Genomic DNA, 25,577 nt, shown 5'->3' with positions numbered 1-25,577 from the left:
GCAACTAGGGTGCAGGGTGTTCTCACATTTCTGTAGCTAAAAAACACATTTTTGTTTAGACATCGATTACATTAGACATCAACATGTAAGCCACAAGTTTTAGTTAAAGCAGCCATCTGGGTGCCTTCACTCAATGAACCAGCCCAAATCTATCATTAAGGTAATATTTGCACATGCCCAGGGCCACTTCACTCAAAGAAGATTTCTGTGATGAGCAACAACAAAATAAGTGACATATGTTTGGAAAAAATCAGAGCATCCTTATTTGTACATACGTTTTTGTGTCAAAACATACATGTATGTACAACTCGAGACTAAAAGAGTTTCTGTAAAAATGTTTATTGATCACATGCACCAGATGCTCTAACAAGTGGTTTGTCCTTTCATCCAGAAGTTTTGTAAGGCATCATCTAAGAACCATAGACGTACCAGCGGTTTTTGTTGCGGCAGGAAAAGCTGAGCTCATCCCACAATAAAATGTGAATGGAAAGCTTCAAATGTGTAGAGAGGAGCCTAATTACATCAAATGGATGAAAAATGAGAGCTGTCAACACTTTCCTGGGAGGGTGGGGAGGCAGAGAAAGTCGTGATGTCTCTGACTTGGGGAAAAACTGAGAATGTGGAGACAGATTACTTTCAGAAAATTTTAAAGTAAGAAACAGGTTTTAGAAAGTTTGGTCCACTTACTTCTATCTACATTTCATGATGCATGAGCGGTTGCCTACCATACAACAATTTTATCAACCAAATCAAAATATTTCATGTTGATATGCTAACTGCTATCATTTATCCTCTGTGTACCCTGGATCATCTGATTTCATTTAATCTTTTTAGAAAAAATTATGGAACTTTCTCAATTCTTTGTTGTAAGATTTGTTAAATGCAGCTTGACTCACTTTGGGAAAAGAATGCTGTTTAGTTGAGAAAAAACTCTGAATCAGGAGTTAACTTGGACCCGGGCCATCCAAAACTAAGTTCTAGCACATATGCCAATCCAGTTTAACTTGAAGTGGTACATTTGATTTATGCTTACCTTGTAATAGAAGAAAGTTCTTCTGAGTACCAGTGGAAGTAGTAAAAGTACGACCAGTCGTACTTGTTTGAAAATAGTCTAATAGCATGTTGATCCTCTATACCAATCGGCGAGTGTCCTGGTCCTCTCCTTGTGGTCTCTTCAAGAGGTTTTCTATTTGGACTGAGATGAACATGGAAGAGGGTTGAAAGTATTTTCCGAGCATCACTCCTAAGCAATCACTTATCTAGAGATTCTGGACTGGTTGTATTGGACACAAGATGACCTCAAGATGCCACTCATTGCTGCAGCTATCAAACATTTTACCAGCCTCACCATCCTGTTCACTGTGCCTGGGAAGAGCAATGCATGTTGTAGTCCAGCCTAGTAGCTTAAATATTGAGCCTTTTTCAAATTGTAGTTATACTCCACAGGGATAGAAAATCAATGGTTACTCTTAGAAATTCATTAGAAAAAATCTGAAAAGTAACATTTAGATGAAATTTCAATTAAATTGAAATGCTTTTCAGTTACTTTTCTTTTTCAGTTATTTTGTTTACAAACAAATATTTCTTAATATGGGACTTTTTTGCCACTTAAAGGAACACTAAGTAAGTTAGCTGAGAAAACTCAGGGTAACATAAGACAACATATCGCTAACACTGAAAAGAATCTAACGTGTGTCTTAGTCTATTCAGAGCTACAAGTGGTATTTACTGTGCATTGGAAACAAGAGCAAAAGTAGAGCTCCTCTGCTTTGCCCCATGACTCCATGTCATCTGAACAAATACACTGCTCTGTCTGAAACATCCAGAGCCAGCGCTGCCAATTACTGTTGTGTATGTGCCGCTAACAACCTCCTTGTGTTTCTCTGCTACGCTACAAGTAGTTCGCCTGAGTATTCACTCTCATGAATACTCAGACTAGTTACCATGACTACTGATGGTGGATAAATAGTTTCCTGTAACAGTAAGTTGGTTCTCAGCAATTAGCACATTTAGCAGCGTTTACCGGAGGTTGGTTGACAGCACTAAGACACTCCTCCTGGCTCTGATTGGTTGTTTTTGACCGGGATTGGTGCATTTCTTCAGACAGCAATAGTAGCACTGTGAGGAGTTGGGAGAGATTGATCTTTTCACATATTATCTATGTCATATAATACAGCTTTAACAAATATGTGCAAACTGTTATTTTTTTTGGTGATGGAGGAGTATGCTCTCTTGAAAAATGTTTTCTATGAGAAACTTTTATCCTGACTCCTCAATGAACATTTTCTTCCAGATCCTCCAAAGATTATTCTCACTGCTGTTTACATATTCCCACTCTTGCATATAATTCTGTTTGGGAAAAAAAGGCAATCCATTGGCTCAGTAACATTGCTTTGTTACAGAGCACCACTAAATAACGTCAGTCTCCTCTTTACTCATTGTTTGACTTCATTATTAGGTTTGGCAAATCCAAAGCTCTCAAAGTCTGTTGCTTGTGGTTTCTGTTAGTTAATTAACAAGGTAACTTTAATAAAGTGTTATGTGCTCCGGCACATTGTATTTATTTCTGTCTATTTTTTTTCACTTGGATTATTTTGTATAGAAGTTAGTTGTATGATTTTTGTTGTTGTTTAATATACTTTGGAGTTTTGATAATTCTTTCTTGTAATTGGTCCGTTAATTTGTGACGCTGTTGGACAGCCTATAAATAGGCTGGGTTGCGCCAGGTAAAGGCGACGCCCACTCCCAACCAAGACCCAGGATGCGTTCTGACGCGGTGCGCACGTCTCCAGCCTGCCACACGGTAGTTTTTGTTAGCTGATTGTTTGGTTGATGTTTTTTATGTTGTAATTTTTGACCTGGTGGGACCGGTTGTCCTGTTTTCGATTTTTCTTTAACAGTAGTTTCTTTTTTCTTGTAGTCCGGTACTAGCAGGGGCTTCGACGGCCCTGTATAGGGTTGGCCCCCTGCTGTACCGTTTTGTTCTTTTTGACCGGCTCATCAGGTCCAACTTTCTGTTTATACTTTGGGATTTTTGTGTTCTTTCTTTTTTGGGACACGGGGAACCGAGGATTTAATTCTCTTTTTTCTTCACAGAAAAATCAAAAGAAGCTCATCTTAAAGAAAAGCTCGAGAGAATTGAAAATAAAAATTACTTTTGAATCCTCATTTTTGTCTTCGTGTCCTCAAATATGTTGTGCCCTTTGTGGACGTAACATATTTATGGGGGCTCGTCTAAACGAGGTTTACCTTTAGCGCCTAGTTGTGTCCTGGGCTTGTTTTGCGTTTGTTCCGGTTGTGTGGTTTTTCTCTGCAGTTTGGAACAGCTGGTGTGAGTTGCGGTGGTTTAATTGAGATTGTGGGCGTGGTGTTCTGGTAGCTTTTGTTTCTGCATGGGCTTTTAGCGCGGAGTGTGGCTTGATTCTGTGGTCTAGACATGGAGTTTGACCTGGATGAGTTTGTTAGAAAGCCCACATTTGAGTCCTTGGGTAACTGCACAAAGGATCAGTTGCTGTTGGTAGCCGATCAGTTCAAGGTTACGGTAAATAAACGTGCTAAAAGAGGAACAATTGAGGCTGAGTTGTTGGCAGCACTGGTTGAGGTTGGGATTTTTCCTGCTACAAGTTTACCGAAGAGTCTTGTTGGGTCTCCATCCAGAGCTTCTTGGCCAGATGATCCGGTTCGTTTGAAGGAACTTGAAGTTGAATTAGGACGGCTTGCTTTGAGAGAGAAGGAGCTGTATCTGGAACAGAGGAAAGTGGAGATACAAGCCGAACTGCGTTTGAAAGAACTTGAGTTTGGTGCTGCGTCTTCGCAATCCCAATCAAATGATTTTGATGTGTGTAAAAATGTTCGCTTGGTTCCTCCATTTAATGAGCGAGATGTTGATAAATATTTCACGTTGTTTGAAAGGGTGGCGCTCGCACTTAAATGGCCTAAAGAGGTGTGGACTTTGTTGTTGCAGTGTACATTAAGTGGCAAAGCGCAAGAGGCATATGCGTCTCTGTCTGTGGCAGATAGCCTTGATTTTGACAAGGTTAAAAATTCTATTTTGCGGGCGTATGGATTAGTGCCTGAGGCTTATCGCCAAAAATTTCGTAAGTTAAAGAAACATTATAATCAGACTTATGTGGAATTTGTTAGAGACAAAGAAATTATCTTTGATCGCTGGTGCTCTGCTAAGAATGTTGCGGATTTTGTACAACTTAAGCAGCTTATTTTAATGGAAGATTTTAAAAATAGCTTGCCAGACAGAGTTGCCACCTACTTGAATGAAAATAAAGTGTCAGACGTGTCACAAGCGGCAGTACTCGTTGATGAGTACGTGTTGACGCACAAAGCTAATTTTGAGCGATCACATGTTTTTAAAATATTTGACAAATCGGAACATAACGGGAAGGAGTGTGTGAAGCCTGTTTCATTCGTTGAATCCGATACACCTGCTGCGCTCAATGGCGTCGAATGTCAGTCAGACCATGTGTTGGATTTAAAACCGAATGTAACGTGTTTTTATTGTTTTCTGTGCAACGCTGAACCCGAACAGGTCCCATTAAAGACAAGTGTGGAGGAGGACATGTTTGATGTCAAGGCTCTGTCATTGTCCAGACAGCAGCTGATGGCGCTCCAAAAAACTGACGAAAGCTTAGCATCTTTGTTTAACGATGCATTAACTGATGAGTCTGCCTTCATGTCTACTGGTTATTTTTTAAATGATGGGGTTTTGATGCGTAAATGGACGCCTTTGACTGTCTCCCCTGTTGAAGAATGGAGTATTATGAAACAAATTGTTGTCCCCGCCCCATATCGACCAGAGATTTTGCGACTAGCACATGACAGTCCACTAGCTGGTCACCTTGGCATACAGAAATCTTATGATCGCATTTTGCGTCATTTCTTTTGGCCAGGGTTGAAGAGTGATGTCGTGCGCTACTGTAATTCGTGTCATTTCTGTCAAAAATCTGGAAAACCCAATCAGACTATTCCTCTTGCTCCGTTGTATCCCATTCCAGCCATCTTGGAACCATTTGAACGAGTATTGGTTGACTGTGTGGGTCCGTTGCCTCGAACCAAAGCGGGGAGTAAGTTCTTGGGGTCTAACTTTATGTCTAAAGTATTTGCACAGGTTTTAAATCAACTTGACGTAAAGCACTGTCATTCTTGTGCCCATCACCCGGAAAGTCAGGGCGCACTCGAGCGTTTCCGTCAAACGTTACAAACAATGCTTCGCACCTACTGTTTGGCGTTCGGAAAGGACTGGGATGAAGGGGTACATTTACAACTGTTTGCTATATGGGAAGTGGTTCAGGAGTCTCTGGGGTTTAGCCCGTCGGACATGGTTTTTGTTCACACTGTTCGTGGTCCTTTAAGACTATTGAAGGAGAAGTGGTTGTGTGAAAGATTTGACCAAAATTTATTGGACTACGTCAGTGATTTTAGACTGAAGCTGAGCCGTGCGTGCGAGATAGCCAAAGACAATCTTCAAACTGCACAGGCTAAAATGAAGTCGTTATTTGGCAGAAAGGCGGCCGTGAGGGTTTTTGAGCCTGGTGGCAAAGTGTTGGTGTTACTTCCGGTTCCTGGTTCCAGCTTGCAAGCACGCTACAGTGGTCCTTATGTGATCAAGAGTAAGGTCAGCGCTAGTGATTCTGTGGTCTCTACTCCTGATCGGAGGCGGGCGTCACGCCAATGTCATGTTACCATGCTGGAGCCTTACATCGAGCGTGCGCCCTCTGTGACTAGGGCGGTGAGTTGCGTTTCCAGTGGACGAGCTGTCTCATGCGTCGGTGCGGACGCACGGAAGGAGCTGTCCAGTGCTGACCCTGAAGGTGACGTCTTTTTCCCGGATGCCTCAGAAGGACAGTTTCCAAATTCGGAGGTGTTGGGGGACTTACCTCTCCTGTTGTCTCACCTTGATTTTTCCAAGCAGGCTGATGTCATTAATTTGATCCAGTCTTGTCGATCGCTGTTTGCAGACATTCCAACCCGACGCTCTTTCACGACTTTAGTCTGTTTACCTTTCTTTTTCTGAATGGGTTGAGTTTTTTTTTACAGGTTGCCTCAATCCCCATTCAGAGTCTTTGTGTGGGGGTGTTATGTGCTCCGGCACATTGTATTTATTTCTGTCTATTTTTTTTCACTTGGATTATTTTGTATAGAAGTTAGTTGTATGATTTTTGTTGTTGTTTAATATACTTTGGAGTTTTGATAATTCTTTCTTGTAATTGGTCCGTTAATTTGTGACGCTGTTGGACAGCCTATAAATAGGCTGGGTTGCGCCAGGTAAAGGACGCCCACTCCCAACCAAGACCCAGGATGCGTTCTGACGCGGTGCGCACGTCTCCAGCCTGCCACACGGTAGTTTTTGTTAGCTGTTTGTTTGGTTGATGTTTTTTATGTTGTAATTTTTGACCTGGTGGGACCGGTTGTCCTGTTTTCGATTTTTCTTTAACAGTAGTTTCTTTTTTCTTGTAGTCCGGTACTAGCAGGGGCTTCGACGGCCCTGTATAGGGTTGGCCCCCTGCTGTACCGTTTTGTTCTTTTTGACCGGCTCATCAGGTCCAACTTTCTGTTTATACTTTGGGATTTTTGTGTTCTTTCTTTTTTGGGACACGGGGAACCGAGGATTTAATTCTCTTTTTTCTTCACAGAAAAATCAAAAGAAGCTCATCTTAAAGAAAAAGGTCGAGAGAATTGAAATAAAAATTACTTTTGAATCCTCATTTTTGTCTTCGTGTCCTCAAATATGTTGTGCCCTTTGTGGACGTAACATAAAGTCATTAACAAATTGTTCACCTCGGTATGTAAAAGATGCTTCAGGGGTGAGTTAGTTGTGAGTTAGTCACGATGCATATTGATTTTTGATGTACAGGGTAATCAACGAAACATTTGGGAGAATAGTTAGCTTGGGTCTAAACTTTCAGTGATTTAATTGTCCTTTTAAGAGCATTGCACATTGTTGATAAATTGTTACTTTTTTCTCCAATAACCATATCACACTCTCATTCACGCCAATAAAGCATATTGATCTCATTAGAGAGCTAGTGTGAGCGAGTGTTTCCGACTGGAGTGCGTAATGGGGTAGCATTGATTATGCCTGATAACTCTCGCTCTTTGATGTGGATAATGCAGTCTCTCTCTTCCTGCCTCCATGCTGCCTTTACACTCTAAAACCCCCGGGGCTCAGAGGATATTGGGTTTACCGAGAGCGAGACACAATAAGAGGAGTGCATGTGTTTGTACATGGTGCATAAGCCCAAGCGTGACAAAAAAAGGTCCTGGAAGAGGAAAGGGAGCGCCGCATGCTAAAGACCGGCGTGTGAGAAAGCAAGTAGAAGAAGTTCAATGTTAAGATGAATGTCGGATGTTTTTCTTGGTAGGAAACAACGTGAGAATGGGTGGTTTTGTTTTAAATACCTAAAAAAGAGGACTCCTTGTTGGGGAATATTTTGTTCCAAAGAAATGTCTCCCTGGAATTAAGGGGTATGTAGTCGGTTCTCATTAGTTTGCGCAAAGAGATCTATGGATGGATGATCTGTCAGTTGTTAAAAAGTCCCTAATTGTTGACCATACTACATTCTTAGTTCAGGTTTATTTCACCAAGGAGAGCATATTAAAGAATATATTGCCAATTCATTAAAAGTAATTGCCATTATGGTAGTCAGACATTATATAAAGTTGAATTAAAGATCCATTAAAAGTGTCAACTTTGCATTAGCAGTGTCACTATTTGCCGAATGACACTTCATGATAACAGTCATAAATATTCCTGAAGACTCCATGTTCATAACAGGTGTTATGTCAGCTTTATGCACTTCCCTATGTAGAAAATTTTTTGTTTGGCATAATAAAATGAACCTTACTGCATTCAATTACAACTATGATTGAATATAAGAAATTTTACTTCAATCTGTCTAAATAGATGCAATAAACTGGACTTTGTGTGGTTACACGGTGTTGTAGTCAAGACCACCTAAACCGAGACCAAATCAAGACCAAGACATTTAGGGTCCAAGATCAAGTAAGACCGACACTGAGGGAAGTTGAGACCAAGACCAGCGCCCTGCACTACATGACACAATAAAATGTGAAATATGATCAAAATTGCTTCTCAGATTGATCTGAAAGATCCACATTTTCATAAAAACACCCAGATTTTAAATGCTTAGAGCTGAAATAAATTATAATTATCAATTCAAACTCTTCAATGCTCTGCTTTGCTTCCATCTCTGTGCCACAATCTGCATAGGTCTGTCATCCCTTTTACTCATATGACCAATGTCAGAAACCATCACTGTCTGCTAGTTTGTGAATGTCATACCATAATATTGCAGACTTTGGTCACAGCATTGTCGCATGTGCGGGACGTCACTTTCACCTCTATGTGAAATAAAAACACTGCCATAAAATATTGCCTTATCACTGCAGTGGCTATTCCACCCCATGAAAGTAGGATGACACGGCTGTCCTACTTTCATGAAATTAAAATAAGGGACCCCGCTTATTTATGGGGGTCCCTTATTTTAATTTAAAAAAATTGGCAGTTGTTGACGGTAACAACATGTAATTTGTAAGTCACATTATTGCTTGGATTGAATCGTCATATTTTGCATCAGGTGAAAACAAGGAAGAAAACAATTTAGTGATATTTGTACAGTTGTGGTCTTTACTGGTCTTGAAATAAAACCCTGAGTCCTCAATGTCCAAGACAGAGGCAAGACCAAGACCAAAGGCGGCCGAGGCAAGACCTACACCATCAAAAGGTGGTCTCAAGGCCGGTCTTGAGACCAAGCACGGTCTCGAGTACTACAACACTATACCGGGGCCCCCCCAAGGCTCGTGGACTGGCGTCCCCCAAGGTTCCCGCTTCCCTGCTGGCGTCCCCCATGGTTCCCAATTTTTCAGTTTCTGGACTTCCTGTTGAAAGTCTCTGCCAATTTCTGCCAACTTGTTACTAATCAGAGAAATTTATTTCTTCAAAGCCAAGTTGTCTTGGCCTCGCCTGTCTTTTTGAGACACAGTCCAGCTTTATCACTCATTGATACCTCTGTTTTTTCTATACGTATTTGCCTTAAGTTTCCATATTAGGGACACATTTGACATCTCCAAGACATTCCCTGCAATTTTCATCTGATGAATTTTGAGTTTAGCTTTCTCATTCTGGTTATTGAGAAAATAGAGCTGGGTTTTTTGAGCATCATTTTTCATTCAAGAGCATCTTGCTTTGTGCTTGAAAGTCTGTCTCATTATTTTACCTGCTGTTGAGGTGCTCAATTTTTCTTCGAAGGTTTACCACAAGCTTGTGAAGTTTCTTGTTTTCTTGCTTCAGTCTCAAACAGGTCTTATCTGCAGCATTTTTTGTGCCAAATCATAAGGTAGATCCGCAGACAAGCACTGATTTTCATCCATTTTCATCACATTTTATGTTTTAATTTCAGATTTGTTTGTTCAGCAAATTCAATCTTCTACGTCCCCCAAGGTTCCTGCTCTGCCAGTGATTTTGGGGTAAGATTTGGGTAAGATTTTTCTAACATAAATCTTGCTCCTATATTTGTGGACACAAAATGTCAAAAAGTGCTAATTTTTTCCCAGTCTTCATGTTTTCACATGGTCAAAAACAACAACAATCTAACCAAGTATTTGTCCACTGAAATAATCTGTTCCTTCCCAGTTCTGCCGGTTATGTGGTGCTGCACTTTGTGATGGTTTTTGCTTTCTGTGGTCATGTGGGCTTTCAGAGAATTCGCTGGAGTCAAAATGGTTGACAAGCAGCCAACTGAGCCATGCCCTACAGAGCTGCAATGACCTCATTCCCTGTCTCTTTGCTCCATAAGCTCCACTCGATGACCCCAAGATGAGAGTGAGCTGCAGACTAAAGTCGGCTCCCTCCCTCTGCTGGTGAAATATGAACACTTAGCCAGAAATATGAGTTAAATTTAAGTGTTGACTTCAAATTACTCTTGTGTGAGTGTCTGCATGCATAGCCGTCTGTCCTTTATAGCTCCGTGTTGGTCTTTTGATGGACTGGTGTACGTCTCCTCTAGCCCAGCCTGGTATTGGATAAAGACACCACCATGAGAGGGGTAACAGGGTTATAAACCAGATCTACGGAGCTGGGGTTTTGTTGTTTTTGAGTTAAAGTCAGTAATAATCTTGTCTGTTTTATTTACTATTTAATGACCAAAGTCAATCTTAAACACTGCCATGTCAGAGTTGGAAACATGTATATATATTATCCTCTTAGCAACACAGAGGATGTGTGCTTATTAGAGGAAAAAACAGGAAAATTATTTCAAAGAGAGAAATGATGAGACATCTAATGTTCTCCACACCAAAGCAAGACATGAACGTCTGGAAAAGATCAGTCAGAATTTTACTGCTTTTTAACACTTGGCACAATCTAATATACTGTCAAATGACACTTATTAAATGGTAGCTAACATTTAACTTTAGATGAATGAAGGCAGTCTAAATCTGTTCTTGCTTGATTTTCAGAAGTTATCAGGTTCTGCATTGCTGTTTGTCTAAAGAATGGCTAAATTATTTTATCCATTCTAACGCTTTGAATCAAGGTTGCTTTGGATTGTTTTCATAACAGACACCTTTCCACGTTGGATTTAACGAGAAAAACCTTTTTAAAACATTTTTTTAAACTAAATTGGCCAGAATACTACCTCATAACCTCCTTACACTCTTGGCTTTGGTGACCAACATTTAGTAGGTTTATTTTTATCTATTTATTTTGCTTACTGAAAATTCTGAACTGGTCTGAAATGCACTTTTAGTGTACACATAAATTATAAAACTAAATTGTTCCAGGGAGAATTTAGACATCTTTTTATGTCCTGCTACATTCATTGGGAAAATGACAGTAAAACACAAAGGAACACATTGCAAAGATATATTATTTTTATTAATCTATTCTTAGCAGTGACATTTCTCAGAGGAGAGAACAGAGTGGCTTAGCCTAACTTGCAGCTTTAGTTCTCTTTAAAAAAAAAAGAAAACATGTACTCTGTTAGCATATTACCTACGTCCAGCTAGCTTAGTTAGCTAGCAGAAAAAATCAGAGGCAGGATTTGTATCTTCTAAAAGATTACTGTAATAACATGGAAGTTGACTTTTCTGTTAGCCCACTTGAAAATGAAAGTTTTGATTATGTTGAGATTTTCTCCACCAATCAGGGCTCGCATTAATGCTAGCCTAACATTAGTTCACTAACACGGCTAGCACATTCAGTACTAGATTCCCATGAGGTCCAAATCTGTTGAAAGGCTTTGTGTCCGTTGGGTAACTCTTCTTTTATTAATGTTTGTAGAAAAGGTAAGTGTTTTAGTGCATGACCTGACACTTGAATGTCTGTTTTCAATATACAGCTTATTTTTTTTAAAACAATTTAAAAGTAATAATTCCATATTTCAAAAAGCATTAATAAATGTAGTCTGGAAAGACAAAAGTTATTATTTTTGTCCATATTTATTCAGACCAGGAAAAAAAACAAAAATTTTGTTACCCAAAGTATTTTTATTAAAATTTCTATCCATGTTAATTTTTTTCCAGATCAACCCGGCCACTGGCCTAGTCGAAGCAGATTCCGAGGCACACAGGTTCTATCTTGAGGCTCAAGAAGTTGAGTGAATCCAAAGTGGGTCTTTTCATTTCATTTCCTAAAGTCCCATGCTATTTCAGGTTAAAGTTAGTTATTAAAATCAGAAGTTGGCAATAAAATCTTTACTTTAGGTTTCTGAGAATCTATAAGTTAATGATTCTTAGGTTTTATTCTGTTTCCGTGTTTGTATTTTGAATGTTTATTTTCTAGTCCCATTCAGTTAATCATTGGTAATTTCAGTAACAATCTTTCAGTTTTTAAATTTAAGTATTAATCTTTTTCATTTATATTAAATAAACTTTGACTTCTGAGAAATATACAGAAACCTCCTGGTGGCATTTGCTTTCTGTCTGTTACTTGGATTATTTACTGTTCAACTTTTTCACAAGTGTAGAATTATTTCTATCATTCCTCAAGAAAAATGTTGAGGTTATTCCATTCTAACCAACAGCTATTTACAGTTTTTTGGCTGAGACCAAATAAAAATCGGTAAAACTGACACATAATGATGTATAAAAATAAAATAAAATATTACAATTCTTATAGTATAGAAAATGTATCTGCAAAACAAAACCTCGCAAACAACAAAATTAAGAAGTCTGACGAAATTTGTGTATTTCGAATGCCCACTGTGTTTAGAAATGAAAAGCTGTGAAAATGCAAGGACTGAAAAATATAGGTATTAATAGAACATTTTAAAAATAAATTGTGTTCAGAAGATTTGTTAACATTAGTTACAAAACAAGAATTATACAGCAGGAGATGATGAGATGGAAAACATGGATTACAGCCTGTTTCACAGGATCCCTGTACTTTTTGCTATAATGCTGGGACTGATTGTGTGGAAAGTTTTGTTTTGACACTTGATTATGTATACAACGTGAAAAAAAAGATCTGAAGTGAATTCTTATTAAAAGAAGACAATTATGCCTTCAGAATCAGCTTCAGTAATATTTCATACTGCAATCTGTATGCTAGAAATCTGCAGAGGAATGAGACTGCCACCTGGTGGACACAAAGCCTTCAACATGACATGCTTAATTAGAAAAACAAAACGCATAAAATCATCATAGAAAACCAGCAAATATTAGTTTACAGATTATATAATATTGTATTTTAAAATACTTTCTTCCACCATTTTAACCCCCCTCCCCCCCAAAAAAAAAAATCATGCCCCATTTCCACACATCCCAACATTCACCCACATCATTAGTTCCCATCCATGGGGGTCTCGTTCCCCCTCATGGATGCTGGACATTACACACCCAGACCCCACAGTGATGTACAAACACGTCGAAGTTGCATGAGGACCCATGCACCTTCGACTCGCATTAAAACCTCAACGTAAAACGGGGTTAAAATAAACTACCACGCAAAACAAAACTAAAGGAAAAACACCCATGAGAACATTTACGTTTAAAACCACATTTAAGACGGGATGCTCCACAATCAACACATTCACTGAGCATGCCCATCATCATACGAACACATGTGAATATTTACATGCAGCAAGCAATCATAATGAAGCATCCACTTCCTCGTCCCCTGGGCAAAGCACGGCAGTGGTGGCTTAGTGAGAGATTCGTTTGCATTTTTGACAGCTGGGAGCTGAGTTGACCCTTTGGTTTGCTACTTAACTCAACTGTATGACCAGAATGAGCAAGATGTTGAGGCGCAACTGTTTTGATGGTAAACGTCTCAAAATATTTAGAAATTGACATTTTAAAACTTTTGTTGAATTAAAATTGCAAGAGTATCCTATTTATACCACATCCACCTCATGACATATCACTCCTAATTGTACATCTGTACACTAAAGAGATGGCTTGTTCACAGACTCAAAAGAGAACAGTAAGGTAATTATCTCAAATCTCAACTCAAGTTGCTCCGTATTTGGGAGGAAAATTCACTTTAATTGGCTGGAAAATATGTTTTATCCAATATACAAACAAAAAACAGATTTTTTTTCTTGTTTTGATTTTGTATATTTGAGTGTCTGAACTGTGTAAACCACAGTTGATTCTATGCTACAGAACAAAAATAATTGTTTTTTTTCAGCACTGACATTCACTTAAAGATAATCCTTCTCCTTTTCACCATATGGATAAATCTTGTCAATCAGCCTGAATGTAGCCACAAAGTTTTAGTGTTATCTTTACCCCAAAACACCCTCCTAGAGTTTTGTTCAAATTTATGCAGCATGCAGACTGTGAGAATTTCCAATTACACAGCAACAGAATCTCTACATCCAAAGTAACATTAATGTTTTCAGTTCCTAAACTTAAGACCAGAAAATCCAGAGCTCTGGATATTTTTGTTCACTGCCTTCAAAATGTGCCAATAAGAGTCCAACTGTTTGTTTTTTTTAAAATGAAAATTAAATTAAATATTTCTTTATTAAATGATTGAAGTATTTTTTCTCCTTTTAGATGATTATTTCTAAGTGTGGCAAGGCTCCTTTCTGTACACCCTAAAGGCACTGAGGTGAAAAAGCACTGAACTAGTTCCTTTCTAAAAGTTATTCCAGTCAAAAAACAGTTGGACTTAAAATTGGTTGCTAAGCATCAACCAGCAAATGCATTTATATTATCAATGCAAAATTCTATTTCATTCACTTTCATTAAACACCTTCTAAATTTAATACTTTCTTCTTCATTTAGTAAAACCACCACATCAAAGATATTATGCAAGCTAAAAGTATCAAATCAGATTTTATTATTATTATTATTAATCAGGCAACTGACCAAACAATCCAAAAGTGGAACATTTCTCATTATGCATTGATTAATTGTTACAACTCTTATTTATTTGGTAGTAAAATTCAAAAAGTAAGTCCTGACATAAAAACTGCTTGCAGAGTTAAATTCGTCTTACTTTTTTGTTTCTTTTTGATTAGAGATTCCAAACCAAATGTCATCCAGTTCCCAGCCGTTATGCTTTTTAAAAATTTTTTTAAACCAAACCTGGGTCAATGGATATTTGTAGTGGCATTATGCAACTTTTACATAGGTAAAAGTTGAAAATAAAACATAATAGAAGCCAAAGAAAGCCCAACTAGATTTTAACCCCAACCAAACTGGATTTGACTGAATCACAGAACCAGATCTTAGTGGTGCAGGAGGAAGAAGGGGAGGGGTTTCAACCACCACCAATCCTGGGAGGCCTGAGGGGAGGGGGAGGAGCATGCACAGGGGGCAGGAAGGGTGACGTCAAGGTCTTCTCCACGTTCAATCATTCCTGTCGGAGAGAAGCAGTGTGTCTTTAAGGAGTAGTAATGATTTCCTGTTTTAAAATAAAACACAAGTACAGTTGTTACAATCTGCAGGTTTTTTCTCTCTATAAATGAAGATAATATTCAGACTTTGGAAACGTTAAGCACAATTTAGGAGAGAAACTGTTATGAATTTGATTTGACTTGTTCTCATTCTGTACCCGTTTTAAAAGTGACAGAAAATATGGGTGAGCTTTGTGAAATGAATAGGTGAGGAGGATGGATTTTCCTCACGTTGGCCGGGAGTCAACAGCCTGATTCATTGAAGCTGTTTGTGAACATAAAGTTTACATGAACAGAAACATTTTGTTGCATTGAGGTTTTTACATTTTGTGTTTTGACTGTCGTCTGTTTCTTCCCTTCAGTGTATGAGCCAAACCAACCACAGATTTGATGTAAGTAATTCTGCCTCCGTTCCAACTACCACATATGTTGTATTAGCCTAAAGTGACTTTTTATGGCCATCACAAGTGAAATGGAAGTCATTATGTGTAAAAACTGAGACTTTGGGCTGTTTTCACTCACTGCTGTGACATTTTAAACTGTTACAGCCTGGTTTTCTAATATAAACAAACAGTTTCTGTTTACAATTCTTTACTGAGCGATTTCTGGACAGTGTGTCAGTTTGTTAGCTCTCCAAGTCATACAAACGTATCTTTAAAAAATACTGTAGTTATTTTAGTTCCGGGTTAACAGTCAGAGGAAGACGTTTAATGATAAAGATGTTCTCCTCCAGCTGGCTTTAATCTGTAATCTTACTTGGTGCAGCCAAACTGTTTTTAAATTTTAATACAAAGTTAAACTGGTTGGTAACAATTAAGGCAATTATTACATTTATTTAAAAAGGTTGATGGTTTAGTATACTTTAAAGAATTCAATTTTTATTAGACACACCATCTTTAAAAAAAGGTCTAATATGAGCTTCCTTTTAATAAAGAGAAAACTCTGACCCATTTGGCCCAGGTGAAAGTTTTCACTAACTAAAAAGGAACATGACTCCATGCCTCACAGTCAGCAGGTTTCTCAGTAGGCCTCTCCTTCCACCCTTATACCTGTTTGATCATCTCTCCGGTTCTCTCGATGACGATGGTTTTGGCCTCTTTAACAGGTGAAGTGGCCTGGTAGTCGTCGCTAAGCAGACCAAGGATCGGGTACTGGTTCCTGTACCTGCACAGCCAAACAAACGGAGAGCCATGGGACTCGTTTTGGTGTGCTTAATGCAAACTTGTGATATCAGTATAGTAATCTATTCAATAATATTCACCCAGTAGTGACTTCTGGAGACGTCTGACAAATCATTTTATGTACCACTATAATCAAACTCAGCTCTACGTTTGAATTAGATGGATCTGAACATTAGATTGAAGATAACTGGATATGAATGGAAAACCGTTTGTTTTGGTTTGTCATTTCAGAAAACTTTGCTGTGAATCGACACCAAATGAAACACTGAAACACATTGTACAAAATCGACCTTTGGCTATTTTTTTGTGTAAAGCAAATAATATAATACACACATTAACCCACAACATAGTTGCATTCTGACTGGTAAATATGGCATATGGCTCATAAACTGTAAACTATTATATATGAACTGTATAATAACTTGTATAATGTATTATACATGACATAAACTGAGAAATTTAGAGCTTTGTGTTGATTGTCAGACTAAAATAAATGAAATTATTGCCATCTTTGATTAAGCTAAATACTATACAAAGTGAACAACTGCTTTCAGGTCAGCAGTGTGACTGCTGTACCTCTTGGTGATAATTGTCTTGGTGACGTTCTTGGAGCTGTCATTCCTCTCCATCAACAGTCTTCTGATCTCCTGAAGGCGAAGAGAGCTCAAAGTCAACAAAGTTCAATCAGTTTCAGAAAAAAGGCTGAACAAGGAACTCCTGAACACCAGTAACAGTTTAATACTCTCTGAAATACGTCTCATAAGTTCTACAAAGACCATCATTTGAATTAATCCTCGTTTTCCAGTCACTTGAATTCACTTCAAAGGCTACAAACTGTGGCGCAGGCGTCTGCTGAAGCTTGATAAGACAAATATTTCTGTGCTTTAATTGGCTGAACAGAAAAAATGCTGAAACCTCAGAATGCAGTCGGACCAGAAAAGCAGCAGCTAACCTCTGAAGTAATTAAAAAACAAATCAGCTCACAGGTGTTGCGTTTCTAAGTGCAAGCTGCTGACATTAATATAAGAATATAAGTTCATCAACCTCCAGGTTATTTTCCTTACTACATTAATATTCTACAAAGACAATATTGTCACCAGCTTTTAAAATAATTGTTTTTTGCTAGTGGTAAACTTCTTATCCCCCATTCAAGAGCCAAACTCCTCACCACTCTGTCTGGGTCATGAGTCGGCAAGCCGTTCCCAATAGTTCTAATTTTTTACAGCTACTGGTATTCTAAGGACTCATAATGTTTGAATCTGTAAAAGTATCAGAAAATTGGTTATTTTAAATGTTAAAAAAATCCCCAAAAAACATGAAATTCCAACAATCTTTAGGAAACATTCAGCATTTTGAACTTTCTACGAAAACTTTATTAATTTTTTTTTAAGGAAAGCTGAGCTTAACAAAAAATTACTTGTGCGATTAGCAGAAGTGTGCCAACTACTGCCTTAGTATTCCAATAGGCATTGTTTAGCTGTAAATGGTTTACCAGGGTGCAAATATGATAATGTTGTACATAAGATACATGTATATTTAAACTTTACTATTTTACTGACCTCTTGTCAAAAATTGTAGCTTTCATTTGATTTGGTTGGTTTCCTCTACGTTTCTGACTTAAACAGTGACACACAGATAAAAGGAAATTGATTCTGGAGCAACCCAGGAGCCAGCAGGTCTGTCCACAACGATGTCAGTTTAACAGCAACGTGTACTGAGAGGCTGCAGAGCAAGCTCAGTACAAAACCTCAACTTAAATCTGCTGACATGGACAGGCCAGATGATTCTTTTGTACAAAGATCGAGCTCTTAGACCACAAGAGGACAAGCATGTGAAGCTCCTGCATGGACTGAACCATCTCTCAAGCATGGTGGTGGCAGCTTCATACTGTGGCTCTGATAACAGTAGAGTTGTTTCCAAGCTGCTTTGTGTTTATTGCACATTCGGACCCCAGATAGAGGGAAGGCAAAGAATTATGTCCACATTTTACCCTAAATTTAGGAAAGGTTTAAACTCTAAGAGATGAAATATTGTTGTTTTTTTGTGTTGTTGTTGTTGTTGATCTCCAGTAGATTAGATCAATATCTGAGGTGAAACATTACAGTGAAAGAGGTGTTGAATGTTTCAAACCTCCTCTTTTTGCTTGATGGTGATCTCCCGCTGCTCCAACCTGGACAGCAGCTCTGAGATCTTCAGCTGGAGAGAGCTCTCTGCGGATGAGGATTTGGTGGTAGTGGTGGTGGTCGTGGTGATCTGCATCTGCAACTTCGATATCTGAGACTGAGGCCCACCGGAGTCAGAGAAGGGAAAGAATAAGCAAAAAGATGCAGATTTTATTCAGCCACTTAAAGGGAAAAAGTTACTAAATCTTCATCACAAGCACTTTTCTACATACAAACGTTCCAACAAATTATTAGTCCACACTCCAAATTAAAAGAGTTCAACTTTTCAAAGTATAAATGTAAAGGTTTCCTATGAGTTTACAGCATAACATACATCTGCTCAGTTATTAAGCAAAAAAGGGGGGAAATAAGACAGAAAGGAAGGAAGACGGAGAGGAAAGAAGGTAGGAAGGAAACAGGGAAGGAGAGCAAGGAAAGAAAGGAGATAGAGACAAGAAAATACAAAACAAGGATGCAAAGAATGAAAACAGAAAGAAAAGAAGAAAAAACTAAGAAAGGAGAAAGGATGGGAATAAGAAAGAAATTAAATTAAAAAAATATAAAGTAAGAGAGGTAGAAGAAAGGCAAGTAAGGAAGGAAGGCGGAGCTAGCTAGATAGGTAACTGTGACTAGATAACTAGCTAGCTAGATCGATCACTAGCTAGAGGAGGATGATGGTCAGAGTTGGCATTTTACAGTTTTGCTACATTTGTTTTCAGTTCATACATTTCTTAAGAAGTTGTAGATCTGCTATGGTTTGTAAAGTTTGACCAAACTGGAACCCAAAATAACAGCACGGAATCAATGATCGCAAAATGTACAAATCTAACTTCTACAGGTCTCCTGAGGAGATTTTCCACTTTAAACTGCTGTGACTTTTTAACAAGACGTTTTCACGTCTGCTTTGTTTATTTTTTTGCATCTTACCCTCAGTTTCTCTATCTCTATGTCTCTTTCTGTTTTCAGGGTCTCCAGCTCCTGCTTGTAGTGCTGCGTCAGCGCCTCTGTTTTGAGGTGCAGGTTGCCGTTGCTGGATTGTCCAGCCAGCTGAACAAAACAGACAGAAGGACAAAAATGTAAGGACACAGAACAAAATAAATAAATATTAAACACAAACCCTAATGAATTCAAGGGATTTTTTGTTGTTGTCCATCACAACAGAAAGTGTCCACAAGAAAATATTAGTCTATATTTAAGCCAATCAGATTTCTTTTTGGATGGATAATCCATGTTTTGGAGGAAGTTGACCTCTACCCTCTGTTTGAGCATCTCGTTCTCCTTCTCCAGTCCTCTCATTCTTCCCTCCAGCTCTTTGATCTTGAAGTTGCCGACTGAGTCGCTGCTTCGGCAAGTGGAGAGCTGACTCTCCAGGGAACGCTGGGAGGCTTGGGCTTCCTTCAGGGACAGCTGCATAAAAATACACAAACTTTTCACTTAAATACTTTATTCACAAAGGTTGCAACTTAAATAAAAATCCATAAACTAAAACATTGCTTCAGCTTCAGTGTGAGATGTTCATGGTCCAACCCCTATGGTCCAACTACAGAACTTGTTGAGTTGTGGACTTTGACTGGGTCACTGCATCATTCACACTCTGCAGTTGCTGTTCAGTTTGTCTGTCAACAATTCGTTTTAATGTGGGACATTGCTGATGTCTTTCCACCCTGGCACTGTACTAACACACGTATCTTACTGAAATATGTCTGTAGCAATAAATGTAACTAATTGTTTGGCATTCAAAACCATGAGGGAATAATTATCCACACATTCAACAACTCAACCAAAAACAATTTTAAAAAAGTAAAAAACGAAGAGGGCTACATGTGATGTGACTTTGGTTTTGTTTGGGTTCAGATGTAATAGATTAAATTCATATGTCATATGAGCTGATTATAATCGTTAGTTGAATGACAGACAGTACCTGCAGCTTGTTGTTGCTCTCTCTGACGTTCTCTATGAGGGATTCATACTGCAGAGCCTGGTCCGCTTTGAAAGCCAGATCTCTTTCCAAAGACTCCTTCTCGCTTTCCAGACGCTGTGAACACACACATACACACGCCCACACACACCTGTGTTAGCAGTTTTCAGGACAGAAATGCAGTTCATTCTACAATCTGCATTAGCTGTAAAACCACATTTTTACTGGAATAAAACCTGATCAATAACATTGTATAATTGATCAGGTTTTCTTGTGTGCAGAAAGAATAGAAAGGAAAATATGAAACTAAATTTCCACCCATGCTGGTTTGTTTGTGCGACATGCTAACATCAACTTTGCGGGGCGGTTTATGTCTGGCCTCAGGCCTGAACAAAGAACAAAGACACATGTCCCGACTCCACACACACTACTGCAGAGATTTTTCCCTTTAAAAAATAGAGTTTGAGGTTATTAGTACAGGATTCTGTTGCTAAAATTGATTCACTGAAAAAAAAACTTAAACATCAAAAAAGAAAATAAAGGTAAAGTTTAAACTGTGCAGGTTTCAACAGCACCTTTAAGAACAGCTGGGATTTTCACAGACATTTTCTGAGAACATCTCTGACGTTGAGCTGCAACTAAATTATTTTAGTTACTGATTATTAGCAGAGGTTTGAAAGGCTTGATGAAATTCGGCTTTCTGCTTGTTTTGACAGCTTATTCTGTACAAAACTGACAGATTTGACATTTTCCAGGTCAATCTGCAGAATACTACTTATGCTAAGTAATGATCGGCAACTAAACCTCTATTGTTTGGGAAAAATTTTAACTCCCCTACATTTGAAATCTGTCTAGTTAGTAGCAGCAGGAGCAATTATCCCAACACGCTTTTAAATCTGCCTAGCTTTCTTCTTCTACCTTCATATTTGCCTCTTACTCCTCAATTTCCCATTATCAAAAAGAAAAAGAAACAGAAGCTGATGATTTTTGTAGGGCTCGATTATGGTTGAGCTGAGTCACCACGCCTTGCCCCTGCCTCGACGGTGACGGCTCTTACCCGCATGTCCTCAGACATCTGCATCAGCTCCTCTCTCAGGCTGCTGAAGGTGGAGAGCAGCAGACGCATGCTCTTCTCTGCAGTGAAACGAGTCTGAAACACAACCAGATGGAGAGGGGAGTTAATAACAGAGAGGTTCTTATCATACTCCTGCCCTAATGGAGGATCACAGGTAATAACAGGTAATATCTTGGCAGTTGACAGCCAGGCCACTGGACTGAATGCTGATGTTGTTTTTTAACATCAAGTTTATCAGGTAAAAGAAAATGCTGTTTTACTGCTGTCTTTTACATTTTTGTAAATGTTTTATAAACTATGTACACTTTGAGCTATATAAAAGGGATGTACTTTCTTTTCTACCAGAACTACAGGTAAATAACCTCTAGTCCTGTCTCTGAGCCACAATCTATGAAAAACCTGGTAAAAGCTCAGTCGTCTCTCCATCTAAAAAGCTGCGAGGAATGAAGAGACCTACTGTGAAAGCAAACTATGGCTGCAGGCGCTGGAACGAGAACCCAAATAAGCAATAATAGCTTATTATTTATTCATTAAAATGGGCTGGAATATTTTCCGTGTATCTCACCTCCAGCAGGTAGCGCATCTGCTGCTTGGTCAGTTCATTGGCTCCTTTCGGAATCAGAGACTCCACCTCCTGTTTCTCCCCCTGCACACATACAAGAACCAAACAAGGGCTCAACAGAGAGAGACATACAAACATCACCTCATCCAAACAGGAAATCACATCAGTATTGATGATATCTGCTCAGATAAGGTGTAGAGAGAAAATCTGATTTAATATAACTGACTGATTCTTGTCTGTTATGTACACAGCTGATCTTTAAGGTATTTCATTGTTTCAAGAGCTCAGTTCAGACTCGTCTCTCACCTTTAGGTCACTGGAGAGATTCAGAGTGTGTTTCCTGTAACACACAGAGAGGAAAAACACAGTGAGGTAGGCTGCACAGCTCAGAGGGGAGCTGAGTGTCATAAGTGTGTGCCTGCACAAAAAACTGATATTTGTTCTTGCAGTATTCCAGGAATCTCAGGTAAACACAGAGGGAGGCAGGTGAAAGAAAACATGTCGGTCTTAATATCAGCATACATCAAAATTGGACATAAATTAAGTTTAAGACAACATTGTAACACAGTCTGACCTAAAAGCATCCTTACCATGACTTAAATATTGTCATTTCATGACTTGTGTGTTTCTGCTCTGTTGCATTTATATTTCTGCTGCAAAACTGAACTTGAACCATGACAATGTCAGGTGTAACCTTGAAGGGTCTCCAGAGTCCAGGGGGCCACATGAAAAGGTATGGCAGGCCAGATTTGGCTCCCGGCACCGTAAGAGTGATGCATCCGTCTCTGAAGCTTCATGTTTTATATTTGCACTTTTGTTGCTTTAAATATCTTGACGTAAAGTGTAAGACTTCCACAAATGTAATGTCGCGTTTGACTAAATTAAAGTACACTCCCTAAGTATTTTTTTGCGTCCTTTAAGTCTACTAACAAATTCATGAATGTGTTTGGTTTCCAACTATTTGGCTGCAACTTTAGACACCCAAACATTAAAAGAGAACCGACTTTTTCTCCTACGTCTCTAAATTTCCCACACTTTAATAGCAGACCACCTGCTGAGTCTGCAGAAGTCTTATGTAAAACTCTGAATGACGGGAACAACTGAAACTCGACTCCAACCTGTTTGAACAAGCTGCAGATGAACCACTGCAGGCAAGTGGCCAAAGCCTCAGGTTGTTTACTTGGAATCGGCTTCATTAGATGTCAATAAAATGAAACTTTGATATGAATGATATCAACTCATCTCTAAGGTTATGAAGGTTGTCTGCAGTGAGTTCGAGCCAAAATGACAATATGATCCCAAGGATTAAAAGTAGATGTCTGGTATGTTTACTTTAGTTGGATTCACAAAGTTTCCGATGAAAAATGCAATGTTTTATTAAAAATGTAATTTTTATGGATAATGGTTTACCGAATTTAGCCAATTGTTGAACTCCATATTTTTCAGTGTTTTGCAGAGTTACTATGCGCTGAAAAATCCAAAGTCTTCAGGAATATAATTTTCAAGTAGCTAAGCAAGTATTCTGTCGATAAGCACGTTTTTATGTTAATGTCATTCTGTTAATGACTCTGCCACTCATTAACAGAAATATATTTTTAAAGAGAGAAGTTATGTACCTTATGTTCAGATATCATGAGCCTAGCATCAGTTTCTTTTTCTCATTAGATCAACAAAACATTTTAAGGTCACGTTACCATGGGAATGTCTACTTATGATCTTGAAATAAGATCTCAAACTTGTTTTATGGTGTTAACAGTTTCAGTAGTTTTACTATATGAATATAAAATTATCTCCACGCGTGAAGTTAATTAAAAAGCAAAGCACTGGTCTGTGACCATGATTCTAATGATTACACAAAACCGTCACAACAGGAATACCGACTCATGACACTGGGTCTCTCAAATGAATTATTCAATTTAGGAATATAATGTCAAGAAATGTGCTTTGTTTACTTTATCAAGACTTGCTAAAATGCATTATATATATATATATATATTTTTTATTTTTTTTTGCAAACATTATCTAATTCACAATCACGACTGAGTGCTTGCGCTTACTGTCCACTGATCTTGGACACGTTATCGTAGATGTAGGAGTGGATATCACAGTTCTTCCTGTAGACATCTGCCAGCAGTTCGCCAAAGTAACGCGTGTCCAGCTTCGTTGGCTCCGGCGTCTCTCTCTGCTCTGACATGGAGAATTTCTGCTTCACCGACGGGGCTTTCTGCTGAATGATGTTGACAATCTCCACTTCTTCAACCACTGCAGAACCAGACTGGTAATCCTCTTCCTCCACGTCCTCGGTCACTTCCAATTCGACTTTCACGTCGTCCTGCAACACACATAAAACTTCAATCAAATCTGCAGCCAGAATTATCCCAGGACCTTGGCCATGAAAAGCAATTATGTTTCTCCGCATCTTGGTCAAATAGTGGCAGCCTGTGTGCGTAAATGTTAATTCTGTGTGGATTAGAGAAAATCTACTCTGAGTTATAACAATTTTTGCTTTTAGATAGACCAAACTTACAAAAACTGAAAATATTATGGCATTCATGCCAGTGATAAGTGTATGTAGACTTGTGACTGGATGACTCAAAGTCCATATTTAAGCTGCTCCATCCATTTAAACTCTCCATGAAGCTCAGCAACAACTGCTGAGATTTGCATTTGCGGTTTCAAAAGAGCAATACTAAGCAGTCACTGATGTGTAGTCAGGACTAGCAGTCTGCATTCCTGGTCATCCCCCAAGCTGTTGGATTTCAGAGGTTGAGGTCAGAGCTTTGGTCAGACTAATTAGATCCTTGCTTACAAGTTACACTGTGAAAGTCATAGCAGAGGGAAAAATATCTCTGAACGAGAAGCCAACTTGAAAATGGTTGCTGGAGGAATCACAAAGAAGATCTGGAAGATTGGTAAAGATCCAGAGGCATTTCTGTAAAAATTGGCAGCCTCTAGTTCTAGTGATTCATTGATTTGGCTTGTCATAGTAGCGCTGTCATGATGTCATTTTAAAGGGTTTTCCCAAAACTGCTGAAGTACAATTGGAAGCAAAATTTCGCATCGGAAGGAACTTCAGTGAAAGAGAAAGAGACAGAACCATAAAACAGAGGGCAATCATGTAGAAGGCAATGCTTCCAGCTAATGAATACATCAGCAATTTAATATGTAGCCGTGAATCAAGCCAACGCCACGCTTCACAACAAAACTGAAACCTACGGACAATCAGAGTCAGTTTAATATGTAGCGACAGAGTCATGTGAAGCAGTCAGCTTTAATCATCAGTTATGTAAATTTCAAGAGCTGAGCTGCTGTAGACCATTCCCACAAAAAGCACAGCAACTCCTTCAAGACTCTAAACTGAAGGAGTTTTCTTGTCGTAAGGTTCTCTCACTGTCAAAAAACAGCTAAACACATTGGTCTCATGTTTATGACTGGCCCTTTTATCTGTGAGATATAAAAATGTAAGTATCAGTTCACCAACATTAGGGCAACACATTAAAACTGTGATACATAAGAGACAAAAACAAGTCAAGGACCGTCATTTGCTTGAAACATTTTGATATTTCTGTCCCCCTCCTTTTAAATAGTTCATGTGTTACAAGTTCCCACATTAAACCTGCAAATTATTTGTTTGTTTACTGGCTGAATACTAAAATAATACTAACCTCACTAACAAGGATTGCCAACTTTTGAATGAAACTTGAAGTGAAACGATGATATGGGTTTATCCAAATGTTCATTCATTTTTAAGAGACAAGAAAATAAATTTTTGCTCATTTAAATTAGTCTTGGAAGTTATT

At 38.6% G+C, this 25,577-nt stretch overlaps 1 protein-coding gene across 3 annotated transcripts in view; it reads right to left on the bottom strand.

Moving 5' to 3' along the window:
- Positions 1–10,887: 10,887 nt before the first annotated feature.
- Positions 10,888–25,577, bottom strand: part of pof1b (POF1B actin binding protein) — a 34,460-nt gene continuing 19,770 nt past the window's right edge. For 2 of the 3 annotated variants that reach the window (XM_032576071.1, XM_032576072.1), the window contains 11 exons: positions 23,835–24,109; positions 22,084–22,117; positions 21,781–21,861; positions 21,198–21,290; positions 20,144–20,257; positions 19,477–19,629; positions 19,150–19,269; positions 18,191–18,340; positions 16,637–16,707; positions 15,929–16,043; positions 10,888–14,887 (listed from right to left, as the gene is read on the bottom strand). In XM_032576071.1, the coding sequence (XP_032431962.1) occupies positions 14,867–14,887; positions 15,929–16,043; positions 16,637–16,707; positions 18,191–18,340; positions 19,150–19,269; positions 19,477–19,629; positions 20,144–20,257; positions 21,198–21,290; positions 21,781–21,861; positions 22,084–22,117; positions 23,835–24,109 (1,227 nt within the window). In that variant the 3' untranslated portion in view covers positions 10,888–14,866. Of the gene's footprint in view, positions 14,888–15,928; positions 16,044–16,636; positions 16,708–18,190; positions 18,341–19,149; positions 19,270–19,476; positions 19,630–20,143; positions 20,258–21,197; positions 21,291–21,780; positions 21,862–22,083; positions 22,118–23,834; positions 24,112–25,577 lie in introns of all 3 variants that reach the window. The other variant, XM_032576073.1, reaches the window with a different exon arrangement.

The sequence above is a fragment of the Xiphophorus hellerii genome, chromosome 11, assembly GCF_003331165.1.
Source record: "Xiphophorus hellerii strain 12219 chromosome 11, Xiphophorus_hellerii-4.1, whole genome shotgun sequence".
NCBI lineage: Eukaryota > Metazoa > Chordata > Actinopteri > Cyprinodontiformes > Poeciliidae > Xiphophorus > Xiphophorus hellerii.
The sequence above is the reverse complement of the archived record's forward strand: the minus strand, read 5'-3'. Positions and strand labels throughout refer to the sequence as shown.